The following is a 14,977-nucleotide window of genomic DNA, read 5'->3' on the forward strand; positions in this document are numbered from 1 at the left end:
TAAAACACAATAATAATATCCAAAATGGTGCAGATTATTTAGAATAAAAACACATACACGTACTGTTATATTTTTAAAAAATTAAAGAAATTTACTACACATATCATATGAAAGCTATACAATCCTTAAGTTGAAGAAACAAGCTTGTTTACAAGATCGTCACCAGACATATAAAAATTCATCAAGACTTAGAATGGAAAGGAATAAGTTGGTCTAAAATCCGTCTCTGTGCTTTGAGCCCACTCAAATCTTGTTAGAAGCTAGGGGAAATCATATCAATAGAAATTTAAATGTTTTCTCTGATTCATTAAAAACAATATAGTTTTTCGCAAATTGGATTCTTGTCCCTAATGGAAGGTGTTAAGCTATGCAAAACCACAGCTATCCAATAGAACAATAGTACTTTAAGTTTACGATAACAATAAAGATAATATCCTAACAGCTATTAGGATATTGTGTTTATCCTAATAGCTGTTACAGATAATACAGTGTAATAGATACAGTAATAGATTACAGTGTAATAGATAACAACTATCCTATTCTAAAAGCACTATTCATACAGACAGAAAAATATTCCAGATCCTCTTAATCTTATTAGTGATTACGATATTGTGCGATATATTCATGATGTTATTCAATATTCTGAATGCCATAAAACATCGTAACAATATCTTAGAGCTTATTGTACTGTTGGTTATTGTATGCCAAGACTTAAATAACAAGGATCAAAGCTCATAATAACCACGATGGTAACAAAAATATTGACCGACAAGTAAAATACACGAGATCAACAATCTTATTCCTAAATCCAACACAAAATCATTAATAAAATTATCACGCAAAATAAATTGGAATTGTTGCTACGGTAGCAAAACCTATAGGGATCAAGGGAAGATTGATTGCCAATCCCATGGAATTCAAACTTGGGTAAAATTATCAGGGATTGTATAGTTTTTTCGACGAAAATTGGACCCTTTCTAGCATATGTCTAAAAGTTCGAGTTCGTCAATAAATATTTTTGCTGCAAGAAAGGCCAGTTTAATAAGCGATAAGATTTGTAAGCCCACTGCTCTACTCCACACCCATATTATATCCTGGCATGTGAGCAAATTCTAAAACACCAAAGGAGGCAAAAAAAAAAAAAAATCTAATCACATAAGATTCTTTAAGGGTGGTTGAAATGAAGTGTGTCGAATTCACTCTAGACAGGAAATCCACAATCCCAAATCCATATATTATAATTGTTATCGCTTCCGGCCGGCGACTTGGAATTATCCCTCCCTTCGACAGCAATCATAACAAAAATTGTCCCTTTGTCTCTAAATCAACCTGATTCAATGACTAACGAACTACTATAAAAATAACCAAAATAAATTCAAAACTAAACTTTTTATTACTTTCTATGAAATAGGAGTTTTTTTCCTCTTTACAAAGGTATTAGTAAACTGTTTCGGACAACAAATTTATATAATGTGTAATACTTTATGAACATTTTGAATTTTTTCATGCATATTCATCTGTTTATTATATGACTAATTTAAAATATATATCGGTAGGGGTGTGACGTGTAGTACAACTTCTGAGTGCTTATATTTAAATTTTTAAGCACAGATCTCTAATGATATTTCTATAAAAAAAATTTAAAGCTTCCCACATAATCAGTTGCTTTAAGATTTGATCATTTTCATTCCAGGCGCAGGAGTATGTATTTGAGGTATGTGAATGTCCATTGTATCTTACGCTGATATAGTTGAATTTAATCGAACATAATTTTCTTGGTTTGCGTATCGGTTTCATCTTCGTCCTATTCTTCCTGAATAATAATGTTCGATTGTTTCATCATCATCATCATCAAGAGGGTGAGAGAGTCTAAAAGAAACTGAATAAGTCTGCATTCATTTAAACCTGCACTTCCTCTTCATTTGCACATTATAATTTTTTTTAATCTCATGAACGTAAAATTATTAGTTAAATTTATATCGATAAAATTGTTGTATTGATATTTCGATTTTTGAATTTTGCTGAGAAATTTTACGTTTGATCTTTTTAATGAAATTTCATAATAAAGTCAAAATTCAGATCTTAAAGGCCAGTCCATAGAGTCTTCTCTTTCGATTGAGAGTCGGACAACACCTCAAAAGCAAGTATAATATCACAGAGTTAAACGAAATTCATTATGGCTTTATCACATACAGAAACAATATTGTTGCTAATATTGAATTTTTTAAGAGTTTTTGGTTGTTTTTTTTATTTCAAGAGTAGTTTATAATTATTCATATGCAGTTTACTGGGAAACGGAGCTTCGCTCGGCAATTTTTTTTTAATAAAATTGTAAATAAAATCCTACAATATAGCCCGTTTAAAGTTATAAGCGAAATCTAATTGAATTGGAAAAGCGGGATCGAACATGCATGGGAAAAATGCATGGGAATCCGAACCCCAAACCAATATTTTATATGATACGCTTATGCAGATCATGTATAGCTAGCTACATGTCAATATTTAGCTCCTAATATTTTTTGTATGTAAAATTGCAAGTTTTTTTAAGATAGACATCTATATATATAAACTTAAAATGCAAAAATATTAAATATAAATAAGTAAGTAAAAAAATAAAACGAAAAGCGCGACTCGAACCGAGGACTCGCAACATACGCGTCATTCGTTTTGTTCTGACCACTATACTGCCCTATCCACACTTTGAAACGAAAGTTGAGTACACTTATTCTAATAGTTATAAAAAATTTGAGTTTTTTTTTGTGTGTGTGTGTAAAATCTTATTTTTTCATAAAAAAAGGACACCTATATAGATAACTTTAAAATGCAAAACCTTATCTAAATATAAAATTTAATGCAAATCGTTAGAGCCATCTCCGAGATACACAAAATAAATTTATATATATACAAAAATTGCCCATTTAAAGTTATAAGATAAGCTATTTCTTCTGCATATCTGTGTATATTGTGCGTCAAATGCAAACGCTATCGTAGACCAAAGAAACAAAGATTAGGCTTAAATAGACAGAAAAAAATTACTTAATTTTTTTATAGACGAAGATTTATTTTGAAAACTGGAATAATATGAACAAATGCAGTGATTGATTCTTTATTTTCCTCTACCTATGTGCATTTTTTATATGCTACGACATATACGAAGACATCTACGATATTTTTATATACTGCGACATTTTTTATGTGCTTCGAAAGATATTTTTCCATATTGATAATTTCTAAACTGAAATGACATGCGTTTTTCATTTCTATAAATTGAATAAAAGATCCGGAAACTTTATGCAGATTCAAAAATAATTCAAAGCTAACAGATTAAGAGCCTTTATATATTTTGAAATTTATGTAATTTATCTAGTATTAAAAAGAAAATTGAAGTTGAATTAGTTAATTCTGTATTTGACGGGAGATATTCCTTTACATAAATATAAATAATTCTTCATACCGGCAAGTACTTCCAAAAATGGAAAAAAATCCATATATCAATTTTCAAACGTTTTTAGTTTTTGCTAACTTAAGGCTCCCAACATCAATTGACTTTTGACTTCAAATATGACCAGCATTAACTCTGTCTATATATGGCTAGATAATGATTCGATATTTATAAAAAAACGGAAAATAAAAAAGAAACTTTCCAAGAATTGAATATTTGCACATATTACCGCTATTGTCGGAATGAATATGTCGATGTAACTTGACTTTTAATCGACCTTTGCAGAATGTTCTTAATGGTATACGTATTGTAATAATTATAGAATTTATAATATTGCTTTCCTATGCAGTGCATAACCTGTTAAGGAAAATAATCTTACAAATATAGTAAAAGCTGCTGAATTTAAACCTAATCGGTGACTCCCAGCCTTTGCGACGAATTTGACGAGTTTGAAGACAAAAATGAGGAATTCTTGAATATCGCCAAAACATTCAAGAATTTTGGTGATATCTCGATTAGAAGCGAAGATACGATATCCATCTAGAAGCTTCTTTGTACTATAACGGAAACTATAAAAGGCCAAGATAGGAAGATGAGGATTAGTCGTGTAGAAAGAATTGTCAATTAAATTCATCTCGAGCGAATAGTGAGTTCTCTCTGAGCCGTTTGTTCTGTCGGTATAAACGATTCTTATAAACGATTTACGGCTTTTGGACCGTTATTTAATGCAAGTGTTGTTTTGTACGCTTCGGCAGTTTTTGCTTCATGTTTTCATGAAGAATAAAGTCTTTATTTGTCACTGAGACTTTTTGATTTTTCCTCATACTGTTTACCGCATGGATTTTGGATATTTTCCTTAACAAGATATTTGATGGGTAGCTAAGATACTGCCGTCCACGTACGCAACGAGTTTGAAATCATTACTTCTCCTGCACTTCTTAGCAATGAATTTAGTTTCAGAATTTTTTTTTGTTACATAGTTCTAGATCAATATTTTTTAATATTGCAATTTCACTTTTTCAGATTCCTGGAGCTGTTTCTCCTGATGATGGCCATTTTCTAGATAATGGATTCGTTAATACACTTGATAATAGACATCTCAGGAATGGAAAACTAAAAGATTATATATTAGAAGAAAGCAAACTTTAATCTAGAAAGAAACTAGTGCGTGTCTTATCTTTTTACCTTTTGTAAAGTATTTTTTCATACTTTTTTTCGATTTTCGTATTTATTTATATATTCCTGGCATCGCATTCAAGAATCGCTAAAAAAAGCACCTGAGCATTTAAAAAAATTGTAAAAATGTATTAGATATGTTTTTTAAATCGATGAAAATGCTTTTATTTTTATTATAATCATCTCTTATATATATTCATTATTTTAGATTTGCTTAAAAGAATACCCATAAGCCATATTCATTTATTCACTTTTAAATACATTGTATAGTATTAAACATTTTAATTTTAAATAGAAATACAATCAAATTCTTCAGTGTTATTAGTGATTTGTTTGAAAAAAATAAAACGTCTGTTTTCGTATATTTTATAACAAGAAATTTTTAAACATGAAACCTTTCATTTATTTTCATTACGTTCATTTCAGGCTAATATTTTCCTGATGTTAAACATTAACATGCTTTTATTTTACTGATAACTGCATGATATTAAATGCACTTTGCTAAAATGTCTCGTTGGTACTGCTGCTTAAAAAGCTTGAGTTTTGGGTAAGCAGCACATGCATTTTTACTTGTACAAAAAGAACAAATAAGTCAATGTTTATATTAAATTTAATTAAATTCATTTCATTTGTATATTTTCATTTGTTTTTGTCTTTTTGAATGTATACTTTGTAATAAATCTTTTATCTCTTCCACTGAGTGTTTTATTATATCATGCTTCTGGTTCCTTTTAATTTAAATCCCTATATATAATTTTTTTCATATAATTTATATGTAACAGGTAAAAAATTTACATTTTTTTGCACACATAATCACCAAAGGAACATGTTGATATTATGATAGTAATAAATATAAAAATTAAAATACTTCAATTATACTGTGTTATAAAAAGTGTTAACGTAACGGTTTACAATGTGATTCAACTGTCGAAGTACAAAAAGAAATATGCCTAAATATTATTACAGTTCTGATGACGCTTCCGTTAGAATTCCACTATGACTCACGTCTTACATATTCCTCTTGTGGCCTATCTATCGTTCTAATTTTCCCGCCCAACCATAATATGTCAGATTTTAAACAACTTTTACTTCTTAAAATCGAATTAAGGAAACATTCTTTTTTGGACTCCATATTAGCTAAAGATATTATAAGATATCTCTGCAATGTTGTTGCCGATATGAAATTTTTTTAATTGGATTGGAAAATTTAATCATTTTCTCTGCGAAATCTTAAACGTATTAAAAAAATATATATTGGTTTTTTTTTTCATTTGTTTAAGGTTTTGCAGGGTTTTTTAATTTTTTATATAAGTTTATATAACTAATAAAATCGTTTCACCGAAAAAATAACATCGAAAATGTCGGCATTTTTGCTTTATTTTTTTTTCATTTGTTATATAAGTTTTTCATTACAGAATTTGAGAAAATTGTATTAAAATGTCATTTTAATTTAGTGTTAATTGTTGTACATATCGTTGACATAAATCTATATATGGATAACTCTAGCATATAATCAATTTATTAAATCGCTTAGTTACTTAATTCATAAGCTTCCATTATTATTCTATTCCAACAAGGAACAAAATATTACCACTCATACATATAGATATACATAAAAGAATCAACTTAATACATTTGATAGAATTTTGTGATACTTCGTGTAAATTATAACACACCATTAAATTTTTACACCATTTTATTGTTAAAAATGGCTATGAACAGGTTTTTCTGTTTTTAACTTCAGTTTTAAAATCTCTATCTCTACTATTAAAAAAGTTGAAAGTATTTGAGTCTGCGTGTCTGTCTGTCTGCATATGTACGTACTGACACTATTCCAGCCAGACCATTTGACTTTGAATTACGAAACTTGGCATGTATGTATTTTAGAATGAAAGAATGTGTTCCTCGGAGCGACTTTTTATCTGAAATTTCAATTAGAATTTAATTATGGATTGAGCTAAATTGTAATATTTTTCAGCATATTATATCACAAGAAGAATTTTTACATCATCTTAAGATTCAAAATAAAATTATCTTTTCAATAATATCGATTCTTACAATATAATAATTTTTTTATTTTAATGAATTTTTAAAAATGTTTTGAGCATATTTCTTCATTGAAGTGAAATTCAAATAATTTTCAATTTTTATTACTAATATTTCGCTATAGATTTTTTTTCTGTTGTAGATAATTAAAAATGATGGTTCAGCTTCTTTTTTTCCTATTAAGTATATTTCGATATGAAGTATGCTTTAAATATTTTTCAAATTTTGTTGTGGTTATAATTAAGAATAAAATTAAAAACTAAGCAATAATGAAGAATTCCTTCCATTTTTAAACGCTTCTTTCATTTAGAACTGCATGCATGTATAAGGATATAGATAGAAAATCAGGGAAAGACATAGCACAACGAGCAGAAGTTTTCTAAACAGAAATGGCTACTAACAGAAGACTTCTAAAATAGTATGAGTTATATGTCTATCATATTATGCTGAGAGAAGCCTTTAAGATTAAGTTTCATAAAATGTTTGATTGAAATTTGTAGCAACCATTAGTTCCATCGAAACATTTGGTTGCCAGAAACAGTAAGTGACAAAATAAATAAATAAATAAATGTCAAAACATTCCATTTTCTTTTTAAATAAAATTTCTAGGATACGCTTATGTGAAAAATCATATGGAAATGACAGATCATTTTATCACAATTACTGTTTAATATTGATTTTCTATAAAATAGCATTTTATTATTTGAAAGGTTATACTAGCTTGAAATGAATATTGTAAGTGTTCTTATATTATTGGAAACTTAGTGGTCTTTTTTTTTTAATATTATCCTTTTTGAATAATATCTTGCACTTGTTGGTATGTAAATTGTATATTTCCGCTTGACTTTAGCAGAAAAATGAAGACTTCTGCAACAAAACGAAAAAATAGTGAATACTGAATATTCGATTTTTCTAAATTCTGAATTATATCATCGGGAATCAAATTCTTTATGGCCATTCCTTGCATTCTTACAGCTTTGTTTATTGCCCTTTAAAGATTAAAATATTTCGTGTGTTTTATTTCTTTCACCGGAAAGTATAAATTACTATCATTCAAAATGCTTTGACATAAAGTCAATAACCGTTGCGGACATTTCCTTTCTTTCATATTCTGCAGTTATGTTTGCTGACTAAATTAGCTCTTTTATAAATTTGCGTCCATTGTCGCTATTTTTTAAATAATCATAATTTTTTTTACTCGTGTTTTTATACGAGTAAACTTTCTACTGGATTATCATTTTGTCGATACTGTATTGTTCAAAAGGAAACGAATCTGGAGTTATCGAGATGACTGTGACCAAGTATTTGTAGTCGTGAAACACTGCGTGCTTTGAATATGTTATAAAACTCTGAGTTTGGTAGTTTATAATATTGCATTTTTCAGACCATTAGAGTATTACACACTTTTGCCGTTCATATTGAGTAAGTTATTCCATTTTCCACTTAACCGTTTCATTATTTTTGAAACAATGACGTGTAATTATTATTATAGGCATCGCAGAAAATGGCTGGGAAAAAAATATAATCTTTAAAAAATGTATACCAATTTTTTGTGAAACTTTGGAGTAAACAAATTATAACAAAGTAAGCAAGCTTCACGCTTAAAAAAAAGCAAGGAAGGTAATCGAAAAATAGATAGAAAGTCGACCGAAAACTTTACTTTTGGAAATATGATATATTTTCAGTCAATTCAACACATTTTCGAAGTAAGGGTCTATTTTAGGAGTTAGTTATACATGATATCACTTGGATATTCCAAATAAAACGTGTGTTGTTTTGTCTATACACTGTTTCTTTTGAAGCCCACTCATATAGTAAAGAATCATATATTTGCAATTATATTATTAAAATAACATTTCGCATATTTGAATCTAGCACTTTCATTATGAAACTTGTTTGTACCTGAACAAACAAAACGGGGAAATGGTAGTTTAAAATGAGAAGAATGAAAGAAGAAGTTTTCACTGGATTTAACTGAATATGATACGTAAGAAATTGACTGTGGCTGTAGTAACAGCGCCTCACGTGTTACAGGTAAAAAGATTCGTCGATGAAGAAATTCAACTTACAGGATTCGATGGAGCGTATCTTCAGATGGTGTTAAGTGCTTTAGATGTAGACTACGAGATAGTTGAACCATCTGACGGTGAATGGGGTAGGAAATTACCTGGTGGAAATTGGACAGGCCTCGTAGGTATGATTCAAAGAGGAGAAGCAGATTTGACTCTTGGTTCTGTTGCGTTTACAAGTGGGAGGAAGCAAGTCGTTGACATGAGCACACCGTGTACAGTCTATGGAGAAACTTTCGTCATAGTACATCCTGGACATGATATTTCAAATATCGCCTATTTGCATGCTCTGGATACGTATTCCTGGATTTGTAATTTTTCTATCCTGTTAATTATCCCAATTTTGTTTTTCATAATAGTCCATCGTAAGATATCGTTTGGTGACATGTTCTTGGGAGCTCTTGGAAGTATTCTGAAACAGCCTACGATTGTAAACAAAATGTTTCCGAATTGGAAATGGCTGCTCTGTGTTTGGCTCAGTTTTGTGACTGTAATATGTTTTTGTTATACAGCAGGATTATCAGCAATTTTAACGGTCCGCATTCCTAAAGACACTATAAAAACATTTCATCAGCTTGCTTTAGCTGTGAAGGAACGCACTCATCGAGTTTATATAACAAAAGGCAATTTTATTGCTGAGTATCTTGAGCTATCTAACGAAGATCATCTACGAATCATCGGGGAAGAAATAATTCGAAATGAATGGTACTTTAGTATTCAGGATTCTGGATCCGGTAAATATGTAAATCAATATTCAGTAGAACTCGAGGTTAGACCTCAGCTGGAACTATTTTATGGAAATCAAGCGGTTATGAAAAAATACATAATCAGTGATGATAATGTTGGAACAACTCCATTTGGATTTCTAATAAGTAGTAACTTTAGTTTCAAAAGCAAACTAAATTCTATCATATCTAGGGCAGCTAGTGCAGGATTATATGACAAATTCTTCAAAGCTTCTTCATTGAAAGCTGGACTTTCATCTGAAATTGAAACTCCTGAAAACGAAAGACGACATCAACTTTCTATGCAAGCATTATCTGGGACTTTTATGCTTCTCTGTGTGGGGATGAGTTGTTCGTTTATTGCGCTTCTTTTTGAACTTTTGTATTATAATTTATATTATCGTATTAGGATCAATGTAAATAAGTAAATTTTCTATTCAGTTTTTGAGAAATGCCTCATATAAATACGTTTTTAAGAAATGGATTAAACTGATCATGACGTTTTGTGAATTTTTGCTTAGCACATTTTGATGGACGATTTTAACATTAAAAGCTTTATACCTGTAAAAAGGGCAGTTTTCACTTTTCAGTGCAAGTTGCTGCTTTAATATTCGAATACAATCAAAGCTATTTTTGATTATAATTTAGATTATTATAGCAAAATAATTAATTAACACGCAATCTTAAATAAAAAAATATTATGTTGAAGATTTAGAATCCATTTTTATTTCCGAATATAATTTAAAATTTTGTTCTTAGAATTTTAATATTATCTGAAATATTTTAAGTACCAAATATTTTTACTAAATATATAAATATTACTTTTATATCTAAACTGCTTTTACCAAACATTTCAGAACATTGTTTTTATATTTGCAAAGCAATAAACTTAAACGTTATTCTTAAAATTATAAAAGGAAATATTTTTTAACAGATACGTAACCGATATTACCCAATTTTTTTTTTTTTTTTTTTTTTTTTGTATGCGTTTGAATAAAAAATTAAAATTCTCTACGATTTCTTTTACTGAAAAAAATAAACAGACAAAAAAATGTCTACTTAGTTGCGAAATATATAAAAATCTAATTATATGAATTACAAAAGTGTTGAGATAATACGGTTATATATTTGAGTGTTCATTATTTTCATTTAAGTATCGCAATATGTATAAATATTATCTGCTTGAAAATAATTATGTACCAAGGTAGATGCCGCTCAATCGTGTCATAGTAAATAAATAAATTAAAACATATAAATTTTTGCATAATTGTTAAAATAAAGGATTAATCTACATAAATTATTAATATGTCGATTAAATTAAGATGTGAAAAAAACCCGACTTACTCAAAACGTGGGCACAATATTCCTCCCTGTCTATATTTAAATTCATCACTGAATATGTTACAGGACTAACTTTTCCTAAATACGTAATACTTTAACTCTATTTTAAAAACTTCTTTTATGTTTAAATCCATCTCTCTCTCTCTCACACACACACACCTAGAGCTATCAATTTGTCATATACATACTTTGGAAGGTGAGAATGTGCACCCCAGCCAATTTTTAAAAATGAAATGAAATTTTGACATTTTTCCGCAATAACATCACAGTACAAAGATACTTTTTACATCAATTTAAAAAAAGAAAAATATTTTCAATGATATCAGTTTTTAATTTATAAATTAAATTCCTATTTGTAATTAATTTTTAAAAATATTTTAAGCAAATATTCCAACAATTTAATTCACACAAAATAAAAACAAACCTGTACGAGCACGTTATGTGAGCATGGGAAAATTAGCTTATTATAAGCGTGTCGCTATCACGATGATAACAGCTCAAATAAAAACATTATCAACTCCTACTGCAAACTAAACCTAAAAAACTGTAATTTTCAGCACGTATCAATAAAACATGAAATAGGCCTGACGCATGATATTTTCTAGAAAAATAAAATGGAACAGAAGGTTTCGTGAACTTTTAAAAATATCTATTATATTTATTAGATAATTCTATAGTACTTGAGGCAAACAATATATATATAGGATGTCTACTCGGATCTCAACACCTAATTTCTGAAACTTTAATATTGAAACATATAAATCTAATAAGAAAAATAATCTAAACGTAGTAAAGAATAATATCAATTCATGTTCTGATGAATTACGAATTTTATATTTTTTACACACCCTTGATCCTATGAGTCATCTATATTTATATAAAGCTCAGTGTGTGTGTGTGTGTGTGTTGGCTCTCAACAGGCCAGACTGTTGGACCTACAGCTACCAAATTTGGTACATGTATACCCTGGAGTTCGGGAATGTGCACCGGGGTCCCTTTTTTTGAATTTTTAATTAATAATTAAAAACTAACTTTCCCGCCAAAAAAATCTTTTCATTTTCCCCACCGCCAAATGAGGAAGGCTTCAGCTTCTTTTTCCCCAGACTAATGAGGCTAGGGTTAACATTTTTCGGCCGATTATTTCATACGATTCTGTTTATTTTCTTAATGTTTGATGCATTAAACTGTAACCAGAATTTTATGATGAATCTGAGAAATTTTTATTGTATAATTATTTGAGTTACTGTATAAATTATATATAAAAAAATATATTGTGTAATGCACGCAAGTCTTCAAAGCTGAATGATTCTGTTTTTTGTCTTATTTTTAAAGAATATGTGTGGTTTCAATAAAAAAAGTTTTTTCATTAAACGAACTTGATCACTTCCGCTTTAATATAAAGTTCAAATTTTACTGGAGTTATTTAAAAATTAGAGAGATACATCGTACAATCAATGGAAAGCCGTTTGTAATAGTATGAGTCATATGACTATCAAAATTTGGAGCTTACAGATATCTTCTTGATTATAGCTTTAAGGAACCAAGTTACAAAAAATATTTAATTGAAAATGTTAGCGATGATTGATTTCAACAAACCACTGGTCGCCGAAGGTGGCTAGTAATAAAAATGAAACAAGGAGATTATGAATTTCATATTTATTAATTTTGTTTAGGGAATAGGATAATCGTTAACATAATCAGAATCATCATATAAAAAAAATCTCCTATAGGCTAGCCACACCAAATACATCCTATCCATACAATTTATTTTTAATCTCTTGTTTAAAATTTTAATAACTTCCTCAGGAAAAATCTTCTCTCTTAAAAAATCAGTAGCCTTTTGATCCTAACTAATGTATTTGGTTTCTTCGATTCATTGTATATATATATTGTATATATACACGAAATATTCGATTTCATTGAAGAAATTAAATGGAGGAAAGGTTCATTGCAATATTTATAGGAAAGAAAACGCATGGGTTTATGAAAATATTTCTGGCACTGATTAACGTCCTAATACGTGAATAATTTTTACCAAAATTTGAGACAAGTTTATAAAAGACATAAAAGAACTGATATTTAAAATATTTAATTACTAAAAAAAGAAAATTATCATTTTGATCAGAAATAAGCTTTGCAAACAACTGGATGCACTTGCATGCTTTCTTATTTCAGTATTGAAATAAACTTTAAAAACTTATTTTTTCGACTTAATATATTATCTTAATTATTTATTTCATTAAAATATTCATTTATTACTGAAAAAATGTTGTTTTAATATTTTCAGAACTTAAAAGAATGAAATGAGAAACAGTAATTTGAAACAGAAAAACATAACAATTTTTTTATTCTAAAGTTTCATTAACAGATTATATTTTTTCGAAATGAATGTACCATTTTTATTATTATCGTATTATTAAATAATTATAAATTTTTTTGTGATATATTTTTAATTAGATAACTTTATAATCATTCATTATGTCATGCTATTTTCCTTTCAAATACTCAATATGCGCTTGAAGCGCTTAAATAAGTTGAAGTAAAATTCTTTGAATGTAAGTAGAAGAATGTATTATATTAATTATACATTTCGATTAGTGATAATTTCTCTAAATTATTTATTAAAAAATTTCTATTACATATGGGAATTTATAAAATCATATTACATGTGTTTTTTTAACAAATTATATTTTCTTTGCAAAAACATCAGACTAAGAGTGAAACAGTTCTCAAAGCGAAAACCAAATTAGTTGAAAAACCACAACGCTATTAACATATTTATTACTTGAATGATCACTCAGTACAGTTCGAAATCCCCTTTTTTTAGGGGGAGGTGATAGGCGAGAAACAGGAATATTTACCTTTTGCTATTAATAATAGGGGGAAAGACAAAAAAAAAAAAAAATACAAAGCCGATTTATGAACATTCTGTTAATTTTTTCAACAAATTGAGTTCAATCTTTATCCTGACTGCGGCCTGTTTTAAGAAAATTTTGAAGCTAGACAGCCGGTGCTCCATGGGTTAATGGAATCAAATATATGAATTTATCTCTAAATTTAAATATAACTAATATCCCTGGTGAACCAGCTGATCACCAAAAGCGACTACCAATAAATAAAATTTAAGAAACATCATTATTAATGAAAAACAATATAAAAAATCTATTTACGTTAATATCCAGATAATACTAATATTTATCGTTTCAAATATAACCTACTTCCTTGGACTTACATTATATTGAATCAAAAGTTCCTTGCTTATTAATTCTGCCATTTTCAAGATATTATTAACAATGAAACAGCTAAAAGAACTGGTATGTTAGTAGAAGAGATGCTTTTTATTATAGATCATGCAAATAGCAGTGTTAAATAGCTGCCATAAGCAGTAAGGTAGACTATCAATCTTTTAGAAAATATTGACGATTTTATTTTATTTACTGCAGCTTTAAATTGATTTGTTGCGTACAGAACTTTTCATCAATATACCTAATTTAAGTATAATTTTTCAAAGATGCACTCTTGTTATTGAGTGATTTATAAAATTGTATAATTTGATAGTTCTGTGAGTGAAAAAAATGCAAATAGACGCTTTTTTTTATACTTGAAATCATACACGGAGTGAAAAATTAACAAAATATAACACTTAGTTCTTAGTGAGGCACAATTTTGGCAGTTTCTTTAAAGGCCGTATGATCATTTCGGTACTGCCCTTCCACTTTATACTCTTACTGCTTCCATCCTTGTGATTTTCTTCTTAACACGAGAAGTAAGAAATTAATGTAATTAAAAGGACTATTAAAAATTAGAATAGGAGATGCATTAGATTTCGAATCTAGTTGAACACCTTTACAATTACTACGTTTCCTATTCGTCCAAGATGTCCAACAGCATAGTCACAATCACAATATTATCTGGCTTGCCATCATCGTGCAAATATCATACATTATCTTGTGCCAACGGGGTTGCTATAATCTGTCTCAGAATTTCGAAGTCTGTAAAATGATTAACAATTCAAAATATTTAAATTTTGAATCTGAAAATAGTTATAAGTGGAGGAACAAAAATTTAAAGGATTATCGCAGGAATAATAAATATCACTTAAAAATAATAAAGCTATGGGAAAGGAATCTCCCATTCTCAATCTCAAATAGGGTTAATTCGACGTTTCTATCAAGGAC

At 28.6% G+C, this 14,977-nt stretch overlaps 2 protein-coding genes across 2 annotated transcripts in view; both read left to right on the plus strand.

The window, feature by feature from the left end:
- LOC129966866 (putative sodium-dependent multivitamin transporter) overlaps window positions 1-5,314 on the plus strand; it is a 64,109-nt gene extending 58,795 nt beyond the window's left edge. Inside the window, exon 13 of the mRNA XM_056081471.1 lies at window positions 4,466-5,314. Within this exon, the coding sequence (XP_055937446.1) occupies window positions 4,466-4,591 (126 nt within the window). The 3' untranslated portion in view covers window positions 4,592-5,314. The remainder of the gene's footprint in view (window positions 1-4,465) is intronic.
- A 3,330-nt stretch (window positions 5,315-8,644) lies between these two features.
- On the plus strand, window positions 8,645-9,886 carry LOC129973841 (glutamate receptor ionotropic, kainate glr-3-like). The gene has a single exon (XM_056087519.1). It carries the CDS (start codon window positions 8,645-8,647, stop codon window positions 9,884-9,886), a length of 1,242 nt encoding a protein of 413 aa, XP_055943494.1.
- The last annotated feature ends 5,091 nt before the right edge of the window (window positions 9,887-14,977 follow it).

This window comes from Argiope bruennichi, chromosome 1, assembly GCF_947563725.1.
Source record: "Argiope bruennichi chromosome 1, qqArgBrue1.1, whole genome shotgun sequence".
Taxonomy (NCBI): Eukaryota; Metazoa; Arthropoda; class Arachnida; order Araneae; family Araneidae; genus Argiope; species Argiope bruennichi.